General features: G+C 37.9%; 2 protein-coding genes across 2 annotated transcripts in view; one reads left to right on the plus strand and one right to left on the minus strand.

Moving 5' to 3' along the window:
* Positions 1 to 257: 257 nt before the first annotated feature.
* LOC101847218 (programmed cell death protein 5) lies at positions 258 to 10,068 on the plus strand. The gene is made up of 5 exons (XM_005107886.3): positions 258 to 489; positions 3,448 to 3,553; positions 3,978 to 4,072; positions 6,986 to 7,057; positions 8,414 to 10,068. The coding sequence occupies exons 1-5, from the start codon at positions 424 to 426 to the stop codon at positions 8,459 to 8,461; spliced, it is 387 nt and encodes a 128-aa protein (XP_005107943.1). The 5' UTR covers positions 258 to 423; the 3' UTR covers positions 8,462 to 10,068.
* Positions 10,069 to 11,817: 1,749 nt separating this feature from the next.
* The window catches only part of LOC101848918, a gene marked incomplete in the record, with an annotated part of 41,629 nt that continues 31,337 nt past the window's right edge, over positions 11,818 to 22,109 (minus strand). The window contains 5 exon segments of the mRNA XM_013087805.2: positions 11,818 to 13,889; positions 14,611 to 14,650; positions 14,999 to 15,147; positions 16,786 to 16,923; positions 18,346 to 18,499. Coding sequence (XP_012943259.1) covers positions 13,686 to 13,889; positions 14,611 to 14,650; positions 14,999 to 15,147; positions 16,786 to 16,923; positions 18,346 to 18,499 — 685 coding nt within the window.

The following is a 22,109-nucleotide window of genomic DNA, read 5'->3' on the forward strand; positions in this document are numbered from 1 at the left end:
TGTATGTTAAAATACCCGACCTAAAAAGAGCCGATTCTATTTTTAACTCGAATATTATTTTATACCTGAAACCAAAAAAGGATAACGTACAATATGAATGAACACAAACAAAAAAACACACAAATCCATGCCTAGATCTATATATCATATAAACACATATACATCAACATATAGAGTCTGAAAAGAAATAATATTGAACCTCTATATTTTCGCCAAGTTGACTATTGTTTTGTTGTAATGTGAGCGAAGTATTTCTCTTTTAAGTATTCCCAAGAACAAGGGAGGCTACTGTGAGAGCATTGGAAACGGGTTGCGAATAGTTGCGATAAATTGTGATTTCTCATTGGAATTCACGCTGACAAGTAGGCTCGATTCTTTTCAGAATTTGTCTGTTGAATCAAGTGATAAAGCAATATAACTAGAATGGCTGATGATGAGCTGGAGGCTATTCGAGCTCGCAGGATGGCTGAATTGCAGCAGCAGCAACAGGTGAATATTACTAATTAGACATAGAATGAATCAAATGTCAGGCATTGTAATTGTTGAAATCATAGAGTATATATAAAAGCACCTAACTAACCTTTATCTGCCGGTAATCAATCAATTTCGAGTCGATGTTTCAGTTCAGTTGCTTTTTTCCCCCCCCTCTTTCCGCCACTATCATTGAAAAGTGGCATTTTCTGGTTTTGGAACTAGCGACCACCCCATCAAACACAATAAAGAAGAGGCCTACCTAGACCTAACTAACTAAAGTACTAAAGGAAGTGGCTATCCTCACCCAGGGTGAGAATAGAAATACGATCGACCTCTCACCCCGGGTGAGACTTGCCACCGTAGGCTATTCTCACCCGGTGTGAAACAAGACCTGTTTTTCCTAATGTCGGAATACTTTCTATCGATGTGGATGATCAAATGAAAGGCAAAGAAAAGATTACGTTATACTATATATATAGCATAGCACAAAAGTAAGCTAATTTGATCAACTACAAAGATGCTATGGCTATTTCACTTTTCGAATCGAGCTGAACTACGCGGGTGGCCATTTTGTTTTGCCCGGAAGTTCTCGCAAGATCTACTCCTCTCCTCTTCTCTCTCTACTCTCTCTGTCTCTTTCTGAATACTGTCTATCGGTGTGGATGATCAAATTGACCAAAATAAAGTTAAAAAATGATGTTAAAACACTAAAGTAAATTAATTTGATCATCTACAAAGATGCTACGGCCATTTAACTTTTCAAATCGAGCCGAACTACGCGGGTCGCCATTTTGTTTTGCCCGGAAGTTCTCACGCTACTCCTCTCTCTCTCTTTCTCTCTCTCTCTTTCCACTGCCCACAGACAAAATTGTACGCTTTAATTAAGTAAGTAGGCTAACAGCAGTAATGGAACGTTTGTTCACGGTTCTGTTATCACAGTATAGAATTCTGTGGTTTAGGGTGAACGCAAAATTGGTTGGCCTAGATCTAGGCTATAACGGTGAACGCCTACCGGGTGAGATAGCCAAAAGACTCGCCTGCTGAGAATAGAGGTGGCCCTAACCTAAAGGCTGTCTTGTCCGAATAACATTTTTTTCATATTCGGACTCGAGTCCGAATAAACAAATTTCACATTCGGACTTGAGTCCGAATATGAAAAAATGAACCGGACTCGGGTCCGGGAAAAAAGAAAGTGTCTTCGTTCTATAGATCTAACGTTCAGTGCTTCCAATTTTCCGCCATTTTTTAAGTTTCCCCCACACCTTATCTGCCGATCCGATGCCCGCCGCCTCTATTGATACGCCCCCCCCCCCACCCCCCATGTTTTCCACTTTCTTTGTTGTAGAAAAAGTTGAAATTGAAGATTAGCAGACCACCTGGCACCTGCATATTATGAGCTGTGTAAAAAAAAAAAGACTGATTCGTTCAAATACAAAACACAAGCCTGTGTCATCTCGATTGTTTACCAAGAAAAAGTTGTGTTGCTGTGTAGAGCCAAGCATACGGCAACTCAGTGTAACTGAGTGTGCTCTTTTGATATTAAACAGTGAAATCATAACATGAAGTAAGTCATTGAAAAGTATGGTAACTTCTAATTTTATAATTTTTGAATTATGGAATCATAAAGTTTGGTTTATTTAAAATAACATGGAGCCAGTTCTCAACTCCTTGTCTTTTTAGTTATTAATTTTGACTTAAAATCAAATCCCAAATGATCTTGGCTTTGGTGGTTAGCTGGCTAAAAATAGCCTGGGTTTTTTATGAGTTGAGTACTGAATTTATAATATGTTGCATTATGGAATCAGGCGCTCATCAAAATAGTAAAACTGAAGAGACTGAAATTTTTCCGCCCGTTGGGCAATTTTTACGTATTTATGGTTCGCCTCAATACCTAAATATATGTCCTTTTGAAACATCTGTGTGGATTTGACTGAAAATATTGATGAAATGTACCCAAATATAAATATGCAACTTCCAAGGATCTGACACTAGACGACCTCCACCTTCTTCAATCGCAAATACCTCAACTCCTATTCAAGATGGATGGGTATTTTAAAATCAAAATGAAGACAAATGAACAAGCCATGAAGATACCAAATAACTCCTAACATGCCCAAAAATTGATGAGCACCTGATTCCATCGCATTGTGACACATTATCATTATATCAGAAATATAGCGAAGCCATGCATTTTGAAACCTTCCTATTTTTATAGGTAAATTTTTGTAATTTATCTGGAAATTCACAAATTCAGACTCATGGTATTTCTCAAACAGAAGAAAAAATATTTTCTTTCCTTCCTAAATTTGCAAATTCGGCTGTGAATGAATGAAAAGTGTTTCGGGGGTTTAGCACTACTTTGACTATCATCATTATCTTCAAGTGCTAGGTCTGTGACACAGACATCGGTGATCATGGTTTGCCATTCATCCTTTTGTTTGGATGCTCTAAAAAAAGCCTCTTATTAATCCGATCTTTCCCCGTCGCCCATCTGTTTACACTTTCCAAGTAAGTTGTTTGGAGTCTATCTTTCCCTGCCTCGTTTCCTTGAACAAAACTACCATTGAGAGCTAGATATATCGGACGCCCATAAACTTATGTCTATTTCCGTCAATGAGTGTCTCATGTGAGCTTCGTCAAGTATTACCTCATGATTTGATTTCTTTTACGTCAAAGAAATTCTCAACAGTCTCCTTAGAGACCACATTTCTGTTGCTTCTATTTTATTTTCACTGTCTTTGATGATTGTCCAGCATTTACCGCCATGTATAGAAAGGTTGATTACACATGATCTCTTAGAACTTTTATTTTGATAGTCACTGAGGGTTTGTTTTTTTTTCAGGATTAGGCTCATTTTAGTTTCAGTACAATCATAATAAAATGAGCCCACTAGTATTCATTTGTATCTTAAATGAAATACCCAAGACATGACTGCTACATGTCACTTCTGTCATGTCGTTTTTGTTTCTGTAGGGAGGTGATGGCGGAGCCCAAGCCCAGGCTGAGCAAAGGGCCAAACAGGAAGAAATGAAGAATGTTATTCTGGGCCAAGTATTGGAACAGGCTGCTAGAACTCGCTGTAAGGATGACCATAGTTTCAGATTGTATGCTTGCATTTTTTATCTGCTACTTTTTTTCGTGCGTTTGTGTTTGGTGAAGTGAAAGTGCACATATGTGGGTTTTTTTTGCATGCAGTGTTCACTCTCGAGCAGGTTTTGGTGTCAATGGCAAAGGCCTTGAGGTCTGTGAAGTGCAGCCTGTGGCCAGCTCTGCTTAGAAAAGGTCTTTAGTCAAATGTGACCGTCCTCCATGCGGGTGAAGTGTCCTACTAAGCCCAGGCATGTTTCATTTGTGTGAGTGTGTGTGTGTTAAAAAAAACATTGTTTTGTGGCAGCATGCAGCAAAGTTGTAATTTAATCTCTGAAAGTGAAAACTACAGTATGGATTCCCTCCCCTACCTCTGCCTTTACTGTTCTCTTTATTTGTGCTTTTTAATATTACAGTGAATACAATTGCTGTGGCCAAGCCTGAGAAAGCAAAGATGGTCGAAAGTCTCATCATCCAGATGGCGAGGTCTGGTCAACTGCAGGGTCAGAAGGTCAGTGTAAAGCATTGTTGCAGTTTTGCTTTAAAAAAAAATAATTCTGAAGAGGTTTTTATAAAATCTGGCCCTTGGTTTTTAAGAAATTACACAGAGGGGACATAATTTTGAGAAGAAGTGGGCATATTCTAAACTCACCTTGGATTGGAACCTTTTTACTTTGGCAGCCAACAGAATAATGTTTTTTTTAAAAAGCAGATTCCACAATTATCTGAAAAGGCTCTTTATTATACTAATATAAACTTTGTTTTCGCATAAGTATTGATTTTTTCCAATGATTAAACTGACAGTATATAACAAGCAGGCACTCTAAACTGTCTGTTCATGACAACGAATGCAGTACCAATATAGGTGAAATGGCAGAATTTAGCATCTTTATCTTTCAAAATGACTGCAACTTGAACATTTTCTCCAAAGAGATATTACTCTCACAAGAAAACACAATTTTTTTTCTTTCCAGGGGTATAATGTTTATATGTGAGCGTGCCTGGTGAAAGGTACCAAAAGATGCGTTTGCTCGATCTGAGATATCAGGCTTCAAAGGTCAAAAATATAATTTTTAACAAAAACTAAGTTCCATTCAAAATGGATTCTTTAGCCATTAATATCGATATTTACAAAAATTTGAGTTTTTAAAATTTAAAATACGTTCTTAAAGATGTTTTTTTTCACGAGGTATATTGCATAATCCCCCAAAATGTATGAGAAAATTGGTTTTTCGATTTTCCGAGTCAACACTGCAGATGGTTTCTCTTGTCCATTCGTAAAGAGGACCCAATCACAATGCATACCAACATTTAGGTCATTCTCTCCCCTCTCTAATGGCTGGTAGTGCGTTTGACTATTTAGGACATGTAAACAAAGCGAAGCTTTGGGCATCCACACCCTTTTGTTTCTTTGGAGAACAAACTTGTATCGTCTATTTCTGCCATGCGCAAATCTATTTCCTGAAAATCTTGTTTAAGGTGGCGGTGAATTTGTTTTGAAGACTTAATGTAAACACTTTGAAGCCATTCTTTTATCTTAGCTGCTTTTTGAAGTTGGTTTTTGAGTAGCGAATGTGTTGTCAGGTCGTCTCAAAGGGTATTTATTTGAAGCAGAAACCAAGGGGAAATTTTTAATGCCATTTTTCTCAAAACTTTGTTTCCGTACCCTGCCTTACAATATCACCCATATCTAAAAAAAACTACTGAAGATATCTTAAAAATTCATAAGGCATATTGTTCTGAAATGGTATCTGTACATGAAAATGCGAAAAAAAGGGATTCTTCAGAATGCCTCATTTGGTACCTTTCACCAGGAACACACTCATAGATTTTTTTTTAAATAAAAAATTTTGTTGGGCTAATAATACAGTTTTTGTTGTTTCTGCTCACCCAAGGGGCATGAGTGATCAAGTTTGTCAGACTTGGGAATGCTAACTGTAAGTGATACACATTCACAAATGGTGTCATTGTAAAAAAAGAAATCCTCAACTTTTGTATGATGCCCCTAAAAATCCAATAATTTTTTTCTCAAGCCTTGAGTTTTTAAAATTTAGTTCTCATTCATATTTCCATTTAAAATATGAAAATACAAAGCTGCGAGAGGCATTTTTGTAACCATTCTCAGGGTAGATGAAAAAAATGCACTTTCTTGAAATGGTTTTGGGGGGGAGAGATTGTTTGTATTTAATATTTTAAATTTCATGATGAAAACTGAAAACGTGTGTATTCTGTCTTAAACAATACGATTGTTTTTTAATCGATTACCACTTTTTTTTTCAAAGAATAGATCTTTTGGTAACCTTTAAATGATAGTCAGTTCATTTCTGTGATTAGAGAAGTAAACTTGAAAAAAATTCTGAAATTTTGCATTTTTCATCCCTTCTAGTTTTCATTAAAATTTTTCATTCACTCACCTGCTATGTTGTATAATTTTCTCACTATCATATGTGATAGTAATATGAAAATCTTAAATTATGTTGTTATTGTAATATTATTTGTTGATATAATAATTATGTTTTTTTGAAAAATTATCTTTGAAAAAATTGTCAATTTACCCAATGTGCATTTTCTTACAGAACACGAATTTTATACCTGGATCCTTCCAAAGTTTTGCAAATTTGTGTCCTACACCCCAAAAAAAGAAGATATCCCTGCACTATAGAGACTGCAGAATCTTTGTTCAGAAGCTGAAAATAATATATCTTGTACATATAGATTAGATAGAAGGCACTGTCAAAGAGTGTCTTTGACCTATTTTACTCCCTTTTTTGGCCGGATTTTCTCTTTTCCATCATTTTTTCTCAAGGCTTTAATTCAAATGCTAAGGCTTTCTGTTCTGTTTATTTCCATTTTTGTTTTTGTATTTTAGGGTTGATTAGAAAGACAAATGTGGTTTGTTCCAATGCATACCAGCATATCAATTATTTTGGGGTTATGAAGATGGCCTAAGTTCATTTTGAAAAGTCCAAATTATTGTAAAAATTAATAGTTTAGTTATTTGTGGACTGATTTCTAAAATATATTTTTGTTTTTCTTTATTTATTTTCCTGTTCTATCCTGAAATGTAATATTTCATATTCATATCTGAAAAGAAAAATAGTTTGGAATGCTAACAAATAGTATGTTGAGTATTGAAGCTCATGAGAAGAAATTATTTCACAGCTTTGCCATGATCTTTTTGTGTACTTTAAATGCGAATTGAGTGATTGAAATATCTTCAGTTGTCTTGAGTACAGATTACCCTGCCTTTTACTTAAGTTTAGAAAAGACTGTTGCATTTTGTTTGTAAAACTTATTTTTAAAACATTTTTCAGCTGTCTGATTTCAAGGAGTGGTGTTATGCAGGCTATTGAAAGAAACAAAGAAACCAGCTTTTCTCTTTTTTACAAAACAAGTACTTTTAACCTGAACTTTTTGCCCTCAGTTGTCAGAGCAAGCACTTATTGGACTCTTGGAGCAAGTCAGTAGCTCTACTCAAAAGAAAACTACAGTCAAGGTTAGTGCTTACTTTGAATAAATACCCCAAACAAACAAGTTTTTATATAACAATATGTCATGTGCTGTACCGTTTTGTGCCTCTCCTTTAAAAAAACCCAGCAACAAATTGAATGTGGATATATAATATAGCATCTGAATGGCAATTAGCATCCTGATTTGAATCTTTCTTTGCTCTCTTCTTGGGTGTCAGTCCACAAATGTGGGTGGTTGGCGGGTGCTCTGGTGTGGTTTGCTCCTTCTTTCCTAAAAAAAATATTTATTGTCTCTATCTCCCCTCCTTCTTTTTTGTGTTTGTTACTCTCTTGTAACACCTCTAGTCTTCGGCACTTAAATACATGTAACCTTATTGTGTTGCAAGTGCCTTAAAACTCCTACTAAAACTAGTCAACAAATCACCTTTCTTCTCTTTAGGTGCTCCTCTAGGCTTCAGGCCTATCTCCTGTAGGCAAATAGACCCCCTTTCCTCAGTTTTGTCTTCCAGTCTTGTAATATTTCCAATTACTTGAAAGTGCCCCTGTTTGACCTCTTCTTAAAACTTTTAATTGGAACATGATGTTTTGTAACCTCTGTGCTTAATGAAATTCTTGCATGACTTTAAGTTACAACAGATCTTTTGATGAGAGGATTTATTCTATTTTACTGTCCCTGTCCCTTATGGAACTTTGAAATGTAATGCATTCTGCAGCTATCATGCTCCTACTGTTCTCATATATTAATGCACATCTGTCTTTGTTAGTTGTCAATTACCTTTTTTTTAAAAGAAAAAAATCAAGATAAAGTGAGATAAGTATTTTGTCTATCCTTTTTATTGTCATCTTCCAAAGGCAAAGTGGCTAGTGGAACCTAAGATTGTAAAGTTTGTGTTCAGCTCCTTGAGTTCTCGACCAGGACACTCCCTTAAAATGTGAAACTTAGTAATTTACATGGTCCGTTCCTGAAATGATAAGCGGCAATATACTCTGACCATCACAGACTCATGCACAGTTGTCAATGTGAATACCACACAGAACACTCACCTCCACTCTCCTGCAAGACCGTTAGTGATTAGAGAAGACCTGGTGGGTGCTATTTCTTTACTATCCTTTTATTGGTTCTTTTTGTTTAGCTTTTTTTTTCTGAACTAAATACTGACTATTGAGTAAGTGTGCTTATCCATAACTCAAATTATGGTACATACCCCCTCCTGTGAACAAAGATGCCTACACACCCACAACCCCCTCCCCCTCCCCCAACACACACACACACACACACACACATGGTGTCTTACACACATTAGCATAAACATTTTTTGTAAATTCTTGTTTTTCCGACTGGCTTAAAGTGTTTCATTCCTCCCCCCTCCATAAAAATCCAGTTTGACAGGCGAAGGATAAATCTTGACGATGAGGATGATGACTTTTAGTGTGTTCCCAGTGACCGCTCCCAGTGATCTGCAAGAGTGTCTGGTCATATTGACTGGAGTCTCCTTTTGCCTTTGCCAATTATTCAAGGCTTTTTGGTGTGCCCTGAGCTTGATGGGGGCAGTAACTGAATGCATGGCTTAACATGTATGAATGGATGAATGGTGTTCTTATTGTTGACGGCAGAAGTAAAATCTTGCAGTTTTTTGGGGGTTCGAAGAATACTTTATTGTTTTTTGCTTTTTTCCTTACCTTGTTATTCGTTGATTGATGATTGGTTAATTAGTGCAATTAGACATCTTTGTGTGATGCTTACCTTTTTCTGTGGGGAATTTTCCCAAATGTGTCCCAGAGGTGTGGAAAGATGATATATGATTTTATAAAAATATGTTAAGACTTAGCTTCCTATCAGTGACTATTGTTGCTGCTGTAAACATCTCTAGGTTATAAACTTAGGAAGCAATGTGTTCATATTTTTATATGAAATGCAACTTGAATTGTGAGCAAGTCTGTTAGCGGTCTGTGTAGAGGGAATGAAGAGGACATTTTAGGGGGGAGGAGGTGTTGTGATACAACTATTTTAGCCATATTTTCTTTCATTTTTGGGAATTTTTTTCTGAAGGGGTTGCTGATCTAAGTGTAACCGTGAAGTTTTAAGAGACAAACAAAAGTATCTTTACCTACTTCATGACTTTGAGACAATGACTCTTGACTTTGTTCTTTTTTGAGCAAACCTTTGAATCTTAACTGTCGAGTTTGTCCTTAATCATCATAGGCTTGTCTAAGAAAAGTACAGAATGGCAACGTCTTGTGCTCTTAGATATTTGAAGATGTGCTTAGTAATGAAAAAAGATAAGCTCCGTTTCTTGTAGCACTGAGTGAGGGGCTCGGAGCAAGTATTTATTTGCATTGGAGTTTTAGTCCTTTGCAGTAGTGCCTTGTTTGAGTGTGGTGCAGATCATGTAAGTGTGCTTTAATAATGCTGGTCTATCAAAAACGTGGTGCTCTGCCTGGCTACTTTTCGCACATACTTTTGTCTAAACAGTCGGATCAGTAGAGCAGGTCCCACCCCCAAACACTACCATGAGATGGACTTTGCTGCCATCATTAGTTTTGCCATGTATTATCTTATCTCTGGCACATAAATTTTTATTTCTTATCTCGCTGTTTTTGTTCAAGTCATGTGTAATATCAAATGCTGAAGAAGAAAAGCTCTCAAGTGAAAGATTTAGATATATTGTGTGTTTGAGCCCCATAAAGTTTGTAAACCATTTGATTCAGGATTATGACTAAAACTGTTGCTTTTAAATGAATATAAAGATGGTTTATACTTACGTTATTTTCTAAACAATCACTTAGCCTTTCCTTTTCTTTCTCATATCTGTCTAGAGCACACACTTTTGATTTTCATTTAGTCGTTTGTAGTTTTGATAAGCCTTGTTCATTGACATAAGTATGAAAAATGCATGCGGTATCAATTATGACTTATGTGAGCTTGTTCCTGAATTTAATTTGTTCTTTACTTTGTGTGTGTGTGTGTGTGGCCATTGAAGTTATTTAACTATTGAGTGCTTTTGTACTTTAAAATAAAACAATTGGAATCACTCATCGTACAGAGTTTGGTGTTGGTACCAGTGCAATGATTTCTGTAAAAAGACAGGAAATTTTGTTCCTGTCAACTGCCCCTACTATCCTCAAATTTGAGAAAATACAAATATATATACAGTTAGTTAAAACTAAAACCCAGACAACATGGACTTCATGTACCACAGAATTCCTTTGTGTGCAGCAGATTTCATGCTAGTGTTAGGAAAGTTGCAATTTGCAGAATATTCAATAAAGGGGAAAGGACCCCCCTAGATATGAAATCTTTTCATGGTAACAGGTATTTTGTATTTAAAAGGCTATATGTTTGTACAGTGGAGTCCACTTATAAGGAGTCCGGAAAAAACGAGAAGTCTGTTATAAAGGCACTATTCTAAAACCCCGTTTTTTTCTCCTCTTTACCTTTGTAAATAAAATACTGCTATAGCGCTATCAGACAAACATGCGAGTCGGGTATAGCGGAACATTGCTGCTGCTGTGCACAGCACACAGGCCAATTATACATAATTATAATACAAAACCCTCCAGTTGAGAAACTTGTTGGTGATCTTGCGTAACAAAGAATAGGAGAGCCCATGTGCGTCAACAATGAAGGCTGGAGCAACTGAGTAGGGAGGGTGTGGCATGCGCAGACAAGCAGAACGCATTGCGTGATAGGCCAGCGTAAGCCTAGTTTAGATTATCAAGGCCTACCATGCCTCTCACTTTTCCGACGTGAGGATGGAGAGGTCACAGAAATGTGATGGATGGAGCGAATATGTGACGTGCGCAAGCTGACAAAATGCACCCTGGGGTGGGGTGGGGGAAAACACAGCGGGCGAGTTAGCCCAGAGCCCTTTCTTTTTGATCACCAACGTCGAGCTGTCAGTCCACATCGCTAGATCTAGAACTAGAGAAAGAAATCTTGATTCGATTTTTGATCAAGCAAGACCTAGAGATCATTTTGAAACAAAATCATCATCAGGGGAGATGGCAAAAGGAAATAAACAGAACACCAAACTCAAAGATTAGGCCTACTTTACAGTTTCCCTTGAATTTGTTACTGGATCCCTTATAGCGAGAATCCTGCTATAACGGACATTTTGCTCCGGTTCCCTCCCTCTCGTTTTAACAGGATTCCACTGTATAACAAAGTCTTCTGTAATCAAAATGGAGCCTTCAATTATTACCCTTACTAATGGCATTAGACAGTGTGTACTGCTGTTGTGTTGTAATTGATGGTGAGTCTTGTGTGATATGGGCCAAATTTTACATTGAAAATTAGAAGTATAGTACTACTGTTAGTACGCCAGTGGACTCGCCACCTATCTATATGTATTGTGTAGCCTACATGTTAATCTTGTGAACTTTTCCTAACACAGGGAGAGGGGTAAAACACAGACACTTGAAATATGTTCTTTAATTCAACTTTCTGTCCACTGACAATCCATTTTGAATTAGTAAGTCTGCTGCTTATTACTCAAGTTCAAGGCTGAAAACTGAAATGTTTTAACCCTATCCGTACGCCCTGGAGTCATTTAGTACCCCTGGGGTTATATTCTTCACATTTTAGAATATTTCTAGTGCAAAGATCTCTTTGAAACTTTCAGTATTTCTCAAAAAATCATTTTGACAGACTGCTATGCAAAGCGTATGGATCGGATTAACGAGTAAATTTCCTCTTTGGAAAGTGGTAGCACAGAGTTCCCCACTTCGTATGGATACAATAGTAAAACACAACATACGAATAAGGTTAAAGAACACAACTCTGAAATCTTTTCTGATCAGTTAAAAGCATTTCTTTTTTATTATAATGTCATGGAATGGCAGGTCCAGCAGCAGAGCAGGAGGCTGCAGTTGTGTAGAAAAGGAAGGACATGACGAGAACATCCTCAAACAATTATAACAAAAGTTAACCCCGGAGCAAAATATAACAGTATCACAGACTGTACATAACAATGTGAATCAATATATGCAAACAAAGCACAATTCAGTAGGTAACGTCATACGACAGACTTCAACATAAGTCAAGAACCACTTCAAATTTGGCCAAAATTCCCCGAGGATTTCCGTGCTGCACATTGCGGTTTTGCACCTTTAGGAAGCTTTGCAGTAGGCATTGTTAACCCATCAACACTTTCAGAGCATAAAAATTTGAAACATTCCTTGATGTCTTTTTTCGGATTTTTAAAAATCAGGGCTGTCTGTCAAGGTGGTCCTTAACTTAGGTTGAAGTCTGTATTATTTATGTATGATAGAAGCATCACCCTATCCGTACAACAGTCCTTAACCATCCGAGTGTGACAGGATGCGCAGAATCTTGCACACATACTTGAACCTATACTTAAAAGTTTGCAATATGTATGTAACTGATGGTGTAGATGTTCACCTTTCTCTTCATAAGTCTCCAGAAAGATGCTCAAGATCCATAATGTGTAAATTTAATTACCCAGGGGCATTGAGGAATTTAGGCAAATGCAGGACAATTCACACTGTGGACCTCACTGAAAACACGTTTGTGTACAGTGGCACAAATTTCCTGTTTACATTAGATAGATTAAATATCTTGGACGGAGTTTCTAAAGCATTAAATATCATTCATATTTGCCTGGCACACATTTGAAAATTCACTTTGTCCCTTCACTAAACATTTTGCAAAATGCATTCTTACGGAACATGCAATACAAGTAAGTTAGCACAATCAAAAGTCTCAAAACCTCATCAAACGCGTTCCCTTTCACCCAGTATTCCCATAAATGCTTTTTAATGAAGTCAGGAGCTCTTTCCTATGTCATCAACGACATTTTTGTGAATCTGGAGAATTTCCACTTTCATAGTTTGCATTGTGTTGACAGAGACATACCGTAATGCCCATACTCCTTTAACTCTACAAAAGACACCCTGCAACACTTCGCTGAGGATGTTGCGAAAAATATTGATCCTCTCTCTCAAAAACCATTTCTTTCACAATATTTGTTTGGTACATCATTTGACAAAGGTCAACATTTATTTCCACTGACTCAATAACTTGGGCCCCCTATCTATTTCAATTTACTCTTTGCCAATCAAGAAAAATAAAGTTCCACTAAAAGCAAAACAAAAAAAACCTCAACAAATGTTCATATGTCAATGATATTAATGCACTTGGGGAGAATGATACAAAAAGGAAACGAAAAATGAAATAAACATCTTGCATGTAATGATAAGATGAAGTGTTTTCATTTACTCTGTAGAATGTAGAATCTTTTCCCACAACACAACTAGTTACAGGATTATGCAACTTGTGAAATATCTCTGAACTATTGACCCTGTACTTAGTTGTAAAGTATAAGTATCTCAACAGCTTGTCAGAGACAGTACTGGATGCCTTGTAAAATGAGGCTAAAGTGACTGGAATCGTAGTTCTAAAATCACATCTAGAATCAAGTTCATGTGCTGATAAAGAACTTTGTACTGCATGAATACTTTTAGAAGGAAAAATAAACACATTTTTCAGTTTTAGAAAAGGGAGAAAAATCCATTTAAATGCACACCAAATGTTTACTTTTAAAAGCAACTTTGTAATTTTATGATCAATAATGGGTGCCTTATTAAAAAACCTTATAGGGCTAATACAGTGATTGGTATGAAGTGTTCACAATTTCATTCTACTCCATTCAATGAGGGTTCTGTATCCGAGTGTTCTGACAATGGCCGTTCTGGCACTCGTGAAGAATTTAATGCAGGTTCTGAAGCTGGGGTTGGGTAGTGGACCTTGTCAGGCTTGAGTGAAGGCATCTCCTGGTTTCTCTGTGAGATTGAAGTTTTAGACACTCGTGGATCCATGTTGTTCTGCTTCAAAGTTTTCTGTTCAAGGGAAAAATTAAGAAAACAATATGATTATTCAATTCATGCTCCAGGGAGCTCCAAGGAAATACAGTTGAAATCGCTCAAGAAGATCTAAGAGTATCAAGGAGAAAAATGATTGTTTTAGATAAGAGGGTGTCTAGGCCAGTGTAAAATTTTAATTTTATAATAAAGAAAAAAAAACCCCAAAAGAGTGGGAAGTGTTTATTAGGCAGGTGTTCATAAAAGCAGATTTGACTGTAGCACAATACACTACATTTGATCTTAAGACAAACCCCTGAACAAACACAAAAGAGCCTCCAATGAAAAGCAATTTGTATAAGGAGACAGAATGGTCAGTCTTATAAGTTAAAAGAACATTCACCAGATTCAAATCTTGTTTCTTGGTGAAAATATAATGAAGCAAACATTGAACAAAAGAAACTAGCTTCTAGTTCTAGAGCAATTAAGACACTGATTTGCAATTTATTATTTACTTTGGTAGGATACTTAAAGATCACATTTCTAGCAAACAAGCATATTGCTCGGTATAAAGTAAAGTGTCCACAGAAAGTACATGTAAATGCATTTATCATAATCATAAAAATCTAGCACTAAGTAGTTTGGCTGTTTATGTTATATCATGAAATAAAAAAGCGAATACTGCAGCCTGTATCAAGAATTCAAATAAAAATGATAACATAATCAAGGATAATTAGCTTGAACAGACATATTCACTCACCACAATATGTGTAGATGCCCTTGCACCATATGGAAATTTCCTGTAGATTGCAGAAGTAAAAGGAACTGATGATTTAGAAATTAGAAGTGGGCTACATAATAGCATAGTTCATGAATTTTTCGGATACCTCCCCTCATCCCCACCCTTGTGACTTAAACATAAAAAATAATAGTAATTGCATTTACATAGCCCATATATACTCTACAGCAGGCTCTATGTGCTTTACAACTATCAATCAAACTTCTTCCTATCCCCCTTCCTCTCTCTCTCCCCTTCCTCCATCTCTTTCTGTCTTTCTCCCTTCATTGTGTCGCCCTCTCTCCCTCTCCCTCTCTCTCTCCCTCTCCCTCTCTCTCTCTCTTTCACACACAAATGCAGTTGCCCTCACATTTTCTTCAGATCAGAGAGGAGGTCCTCTCTGACTTGTGACATCTCCTGGAGTCTCCTCATTTCTGACTCATCAATGTCATATTTATGCTGGAGGCTGACCTTTGACCCACTCATGAGGTACATTGGGTCAAGCCGATGATGCATGATCTGTGTAGAGCAAGTGAGGGGGAATGGAAGAGGAGAAGGAAGAAAAAACAGAAATGCAGTCCCACAAAGGAAATCATAAGTAAAAAAAACATATTGAATGAAAAAACAATAACTACAAATTTAACAGTATAGATCACTAAAATTGATGACAATATATATACAAGTACAAGCATTAAAAGAAATATAGTTTAATATTTCGCCTATTCCAGCTTCATATATATAAGAAACATTACCGGGTATTAGAAAAGGCAACATCATCACTGTACATATGTAGTTGTTACAAAAGCATTCACTTATTTGATCATCACTCACATCATAACAATCATAATAATAATAATAATAATAATAATATTGCATTTATATAGCGCATATTATCCATGCTCAAGAGCATGCTTTATGCGCTTTACAACTATTATTACCCCAGCAGACCCTCTGAGAACATTCAGAAACATTCTTGGCTTCTGCGGAAGCCTACAGTGCAAGCTGAGGATTTCATGCGCTCAAACACTATCAAAATCAAACTGACAATATCGTTCACTGTCTATGGCCGGGTACCCATTTCCACCTGGGTGAAGTGAGGAAAATTTGTGCAAAGTGCCTTTCCCAAGGACACAATGTCGGGCGCCTGAAGGGATCTGAACCCATGACTTTACGGTTGCGAGTCCGAGAGCCTAACCACCAGGCCACCGACCCCACATCATCATTAACAAACATCATAATAAACTGAGGTTATTATGTCATAAAAGGTATTATATTGTGATAAGTGGATAAATACTGTAAGTTTTTGTTTGTTTAATTTTAGTAGAGGTTTTACAGCGTTTGCAACAGCATAAGGTCATATGAGCGCCAGAAGATTAGAGGTGTTACAAGAGAGTAACAAACATAAAAAAGGAGAAGGGGAGATAAGGACAAAAGATGTTTGATAGGAAAGAAGAAGCAAACCACACCAGAGCACCCGCTAACCACCCACATACTGCAAATGACGCAATCAAAAAGATGATGCAGTATTTAATGCTCTATTTCTCTTTCAATTCTTCTGAATTTTCCAGCAAAACCGAAAGAATAGATGATTGTAGGTCTTTCAACCCAAAATGCTACCAATTGTTACCCACATAGACCAATTTCCAACAAGAATGTACTATTCCACCCTCACTGTTCAGGCAGCCTTGTGTCAGTTTTAACAGTTTTCAAAAATTTATTATTTGTAGTTTGTACGGACCAGATTTCTAAAATTTTAGTGAATATTAACTCTTAATTTTTCACTACAAGTCGATCTAGGTGGACTTGGCTGATTTTGGATTTTCCACAAAACCAACTTATCTGCAGACCATGTGTTTATGAACCCAAAAAGGAAGAAGGGTACTTTGGTTTGAAATGCAAACATTCCATCTCCAAGCAAGAGAGCTCCCCCCCCCCCCCCCCCCCCCCCATTTTAAAAGCTATAAGAAGAAGTTTAGATTGTACAACAAACTGGTAAAAAAAAATTAACCTGATGTGATATCCGGAAGCATTATTAACCCTTTCTATGTCACAATATATCACCACATCGTCATACACTGTAAAGAAAAGCTGTGATATGTACCAGTGACAGGCACAGAAACAGTTAAAAGTTAATGTCAATGGACACATCTTACACACCTCTGAGGCTCTCTTCATGGCTCTGCTTGAGGTGAGATGTGTGAGCTGCCGCTGAAGTCGCAGTCCCTGATCACTAGCGTTCCATCGGTACAGGCTCACAACACCTTCTTCACTCTCGCCCTCATCAGCTAAAGTCACCTAGATCAGCATGGAGAAAAAAAACAACTTTGTTTCTTGGTTTATTTATTCACGTTTCACAGACTATAGTTGCTACGGTTAAAGTCCCATTATAACCCTCCTATTAAGTATTACTACTAGACACAGTACAGGTTATTCTAAAGGCAGAGAACTTGGTAGCTCATTAGCAATGTTAGGTCACTGGACTGAGAGGATATGATTTATGAAGGAAGGGAGAAATTATTAAGTAGGTAGCCTACATTTAAAGTTGAATTTCAGTATGATAGTGTTAGTCGAGTTTGTAACCTACTGCAACATTCAAGCTACGAGATTCGAGACTATAGAAGAAACCTTTGAAGTACCGGTACAAAGAAAAGGAGATAATTATGAAACCATAAAATTAAGAATAAAATGTTTGTTTGTTTTGTATTGGTAAGTGTTTCACTGCGCTCGCAATTGCGTTAGAATAAAATCAAAACTGTTTCTATAAAAAGAAGTGGGTCAGCAAATGGAGAGAGAGAAATATGCAAAAATAACACACAAGCCATGAAACAGGATACGAGTTGTCTAATTTATTGCCGAGAAACTTGAACAGAGGCCTTCAAAAGATGACGAGAGGTACGTATAGCACTTTCCAACCACTAACAAAACTGAGGCAGTCGGGAAGGTGGAAGGGAGGACGGAGGTTGCTTTTTTTCCCCCTTTTAGTCCAGTTTAGTCCAGTTGGGTCCAGTATAAACAAAAAGAAGTTAAGCAACTTTGAGCAGCTTTATAGGTTTAACATCACAATGGATGATGTTGAGTACACCTTTTAGGGCAAAGATGTAGATCAAGACAACCGCAGCCTCTAGTGAGATCTGATGTAAAAGCAGAAGAAATGGGTACATTGTCCTTAATGACAGAGAACGGGAACTTGCCTTCTCTGTCTCCCTCTCTCATTTTTTCTCTCTCTAACATCTTTACCATCAACTACTTGTCAGTCAGTCAGTCAGTCAGTCAGTCAGTCAGTCAGTCAGTCTGTCTGTCTGTCTGTCTGTCTGTCTGTCAGTCTGTCTGTCTGTCAGTCTGTCTGTCTGTCTGTCTGTCTGTCTGTCAGTCTGTCTGTCTGTCAGTCTGTCTGTCTGTCTGTCTGTCTATATGTCAGTCTGTCTGTCTGTCTGTCTGTCTGTCTGTCTGTCAGTCTGTCTCTTTGTCCCTCTCATCTCTCTCCCTTTCTCTCACAAACCAAGACAACAACAACAACAAAAACCAAAAAACCCCCAACGTACACACAGAGGAAGGGAGAGAAGAGAGAGAGAGAGAAAGAGAGAGAGAGAGAGAGAGAGAGAGAGAGAGAGAGAGAGAGAGAGAGAGAGAGAGAATGAGATATATAGACAGACAAACAGACAGACAGACAGATACACAGACAGACAGACAGAGAGGAGGAAGGGGGGTGGGGCATACCGAATTTCTGTTACTCTGCCTGAAGGACTGTGGCCTCGGTGACGCCCCGGTAATGCTGGCCTGGTCAGTCCACTCAAACACACTGGACGCCCGAGGGGTTGACCCAGGTACCCTGGTCGTGGGCGTGATGGAACCAGAGCGAACTTTAGAGCCACTGGAATGAAAACCATTTTGACTCTGAAGTACGTTAAAGAAAAAATCCCGCATCGGAAAGGCACATTTCTTTGAACAGGATTTGGAGGACCAGGGATATCTCACTTCGAACAAAACTGAGGACTTTTAACTCAAATGTGAAGTCATTCTTGTTGAATGGTTGTGAGACATTGAACGCATCTTAGACTTGCATTAAGAGAATATCCAGGTTTTATTGAACAAATGTCAAAGGATGTTACTGAGGATCAGAGGGACAGACAGAGTTAACAACGAGGAAGTGTTAAGTTAAAGGAGAACAAGACAGAACCCAGTCAGAGATGAGGTGGGAAGAAGACCGTGGCGATGGATTGGACATACTCTCAGGAAGTCAGGCAGCTGCATAACAAGCAAAGTGTAGGATTGGAATCAGCAGAGTAAAAGATCAAGGGGAAGACCACGTGGAACCTAGAGAAGAGACACAGAAACTGATGTACAGAAAAGAGGGAATAATTTCAAGTCGCTAGACTGGGCTGGGGAAAAGTGGAAAGTGTTTGTTCGTGGCCTAAACCCTGATCCAGGATGAGAAAGGAAACGGTGATGATGATGATGATGATTGATACAAAAAAAAAGAAAAGAAAAAACCACACACACACAACAACCCCTTCGCCCCCCCAAAAAAACAACAACAACAAAACAACAACCCCACAACAAAAACAACAACAACAACAAAAAACCAAACAAACAACAAACAAAACAACAACAAACAAACTGGTCACTTAGCTTTTAGCGTTATAAGAAAGCAAAATAGATACATGTACAGTCGAACCTGCCATGACGGCCACTTGTATAATACGGTCACCTGTACAAATAGACACTGCGTTTTTTTCTTCTATATAATAATATGAATTTACATAACAAGTAGCCTATGGAAATAACCGAGAGGTAGAAAAGAAGTAGAACAAAGACATGTGTCGGTAACGGCATATACGACATTCCAAAACCAGCCAGACAAACGAAACATGCAAAGCAATCAACAAAGAAGGCACACAAACCGACGTACACATTCAATAAAGACAAACACGCAGACTGAAGAAAAAAAACAGGCAGAGGGACAAATACATGGACAAATTATAGATTGATAGATATTGTGATATAATTCGAATGGATTGACGCCAATGTAAATAGAATAATCAATAGACGTACAGAGAGACAAATAAAATGGAAAGATTGATATATAAATTGGTACAGACAGAGCTGAAAAGAGAAATGTGCACCGAACAGAATCTAAGATCAACCTGGATCGGCAGCTCGGTACCCGCTATGTTGTGGTGTAGGCACAGACAATGGGAAAAGCTTGTAACAAAAATTTCGGACTCCTTTGATAAACCAGGGTAGCCTGTTGTAAGGGACAAGAAGAAGAGAAAAAAGTCCGGGTGCCCAAAAATTAAAGAGTGGGAGTGGGTGGTTGGCGGGTGCTCTTGTGTGGTTTGCACCGTCTTTCTTATCAAACATCTATCGTCCTTATCTCCCCTTCTTTTTTATGTCTGTTACTCTCTAGTAACACCTCTAATCTTCTGGCGCTCATATGACCTTATGCAGTGGCGAGCGCCGTAAAACCTCTACTAAAACTAAACTAAAGAGTGAGTGCGCGTGTGTGGAGAGGGGGGGGGGGCGCGTGGATGTGCACGAGAGAGAGCGAGAGAGAGGGAAGGGGAGGGGTGAGAGAGAGAGAGAGATAGAGAGAGAGAGAGAGAGAGAGAGAGAGAGAGAGAGAGAGAGAGAGAGATAATGTGTGTGTGTGTGTGTGTGCGTGCGTGTGTGGAGAGAGCGGGGGTGGGGTGGAGAGAGCAGTTAACAAATTTGCACCTTTACACCTTCGAGTATGGTCGACAACCCAGCTCCAGCTTCCACTGCTGACTTAATTACAACTTTAAAAGGGTCAATGTTTTACTTATAAAGGTTTCAGTTGAACATTATTCTGGTGGTAGGCACTGTCGCCGGCCCCTTTTAAAAGAAAAAAAGAAAAAACCCAGCTGAAAACTCCATTGACGTCATGCGCTAATCGAATCCTTTGGGGAAAAACCCAGGCTAACAGACGCGATTAGACTGGCTAGGAATTGTTTTTTTTTTTAAACCGATTTTCGTCGTAATTTGAGCCATGCTTGCTCTGTTGTACTAAACAGAAAGGTGACGAAAACGACCCTAGACTGATCCGTGCTCGGGGCATTCTCAAATAAATTGGGTTATCTTGGGATTTTCTTATGGTTCCCCATTTACCTCACTCGTTTCTTTCAAAATCAGATTTTACAACTGGACACTGGACGCCAAAAAGTATGAAGCTTTACTAGAAATAATACAAGTACATGAAAGTAATTGCGAACAAAATTAGTACCGCACACTGCTTAGGGAAACTTCTGGATTTCGCCAGGAACAGACGGGGCTAACAGTACAACAACTACACAAGTACTGAAAAAAAGAGCAAAATGAACGGACTGCATTGAGGGTACCCAATACCCCCGCGGCTGAAAGAAAGATGTTCAAAGATTAAAGAAAAGAACATCTGGAAACTTGAGCTATCAACAGTTCATCAACTAGCAACGTCATTAGAACGAGCTGACTACTGTATTTAATTGAGTAAATAGAAGAATATTTATTCAATACGGTCGTTTAGTGTTGGGATAAAAGGAAGACAGACAGAAACAACAAGCCACTAACCGTCGTGGCATACTGAATTCTGGACTTAAATAGGTTTAACTCCCCTTGCATCCCTGTTGTATTGGAAGGTTGATTAGGAGGCGGCGCCTTCGAATTTAACGTCTATTTCCGATAGGACGGAGCTAAATACAGATGGGGGCGAACATTCGTGAAAAGTGCCTTTCCCCAGGACACGACGAAAGACCGAATGGAGGCTCGAACTCCTGTACCTGTAATCTCACGATTAGACTACGGACGCCACAGTTATGGACTTGACCTTCTAAACAGAAGTTTGAGACCCCAATCCGAACGGGTTCCGAATAGTTTTTCAAATCCTCTCTAATTTGCTCCAAGCTTGCGTGTCTTTCAGTGGGCCAACTGTTCAACCGCCCTCGAACTGAACTACATTGGGTTTTGTTTGTTTATTTATAGTGAAGAGAAGTACATTTTGTACACCCACGTAATAACGAGTATCTAGTGTATCAATAAAGCTAGATAGACATACTGGAGAGAGATATATTGATATAATATATATTGATATACACATAAAAATATATATACATATATATATATATTTATATATATATATATATATATATATATATATATAAATACATATATATATAATATATATATATATATATATATATATATATATACAGAGAAAGAGAGGGAGAGAGAGAGAGAGAGAGAGAGAGAGAGAGAGAGAGAGAGAGAGAGAGAGAGAGAGAGAGAGAGTGGATCGCAAAAGGACTGGACTCGTACGATTCACGTGTTCACGTCTTCTTTGTATTATTGTAAAACGCATTGGACACATTAATTTTTCTTAGACATAAATATCTAGCAGAAGAAAAGAAAAGGAAATAGACTCACAAGTAGCGCTTTCCACTTCCAACCACAATATTGGGTGGCTTTTTTGGCTTTTAAAAAAAAATTCG

This window comes from Aplysia californica, unplaced genomic scaffold (assembly GCF_000002075.1).
Source record: "Aplysia californica isolate F4 #8 unplaced genomic scaffold, AplCal3.0 scaffold00640, whole genome shotgun sequence".
In the NCBI taxonomy this organism is placed as follows: Eukaryota; Metazoa; Mollusca; class Gastropoda; order Aplysiida; family Aplysiidae; genus Aplysia; species Aplysia californica.

What these genes read in the sequence shown, in the direction of transcription:
- LOC101847218 (XM_005107886.3), top strand. Translation starts at nt 424, where the DNA reads ATGGCTGATGATGAGCTGGAGGCTATTCGAGCTCGCAGGATGGCTGAA. An exon ending in AATTGCAGCAGCAGCAACAG is followed by an intron (nt 490 to 3,447) that starts GTGAATATTACT and finishes TTGTTTCTGTAG; the next exon opens with GGAGGTGATGGCGGAGCCCA. An exon ending in GTCAACTGCAGGGTCAGAAG is followed by an intron (nt 4,073 to 6,985) that starts GTCAGTGTAAAG and finishes TTTTGCCCTCAG; the next exon opens with TTGTCAGAGCAAGCACTTAT.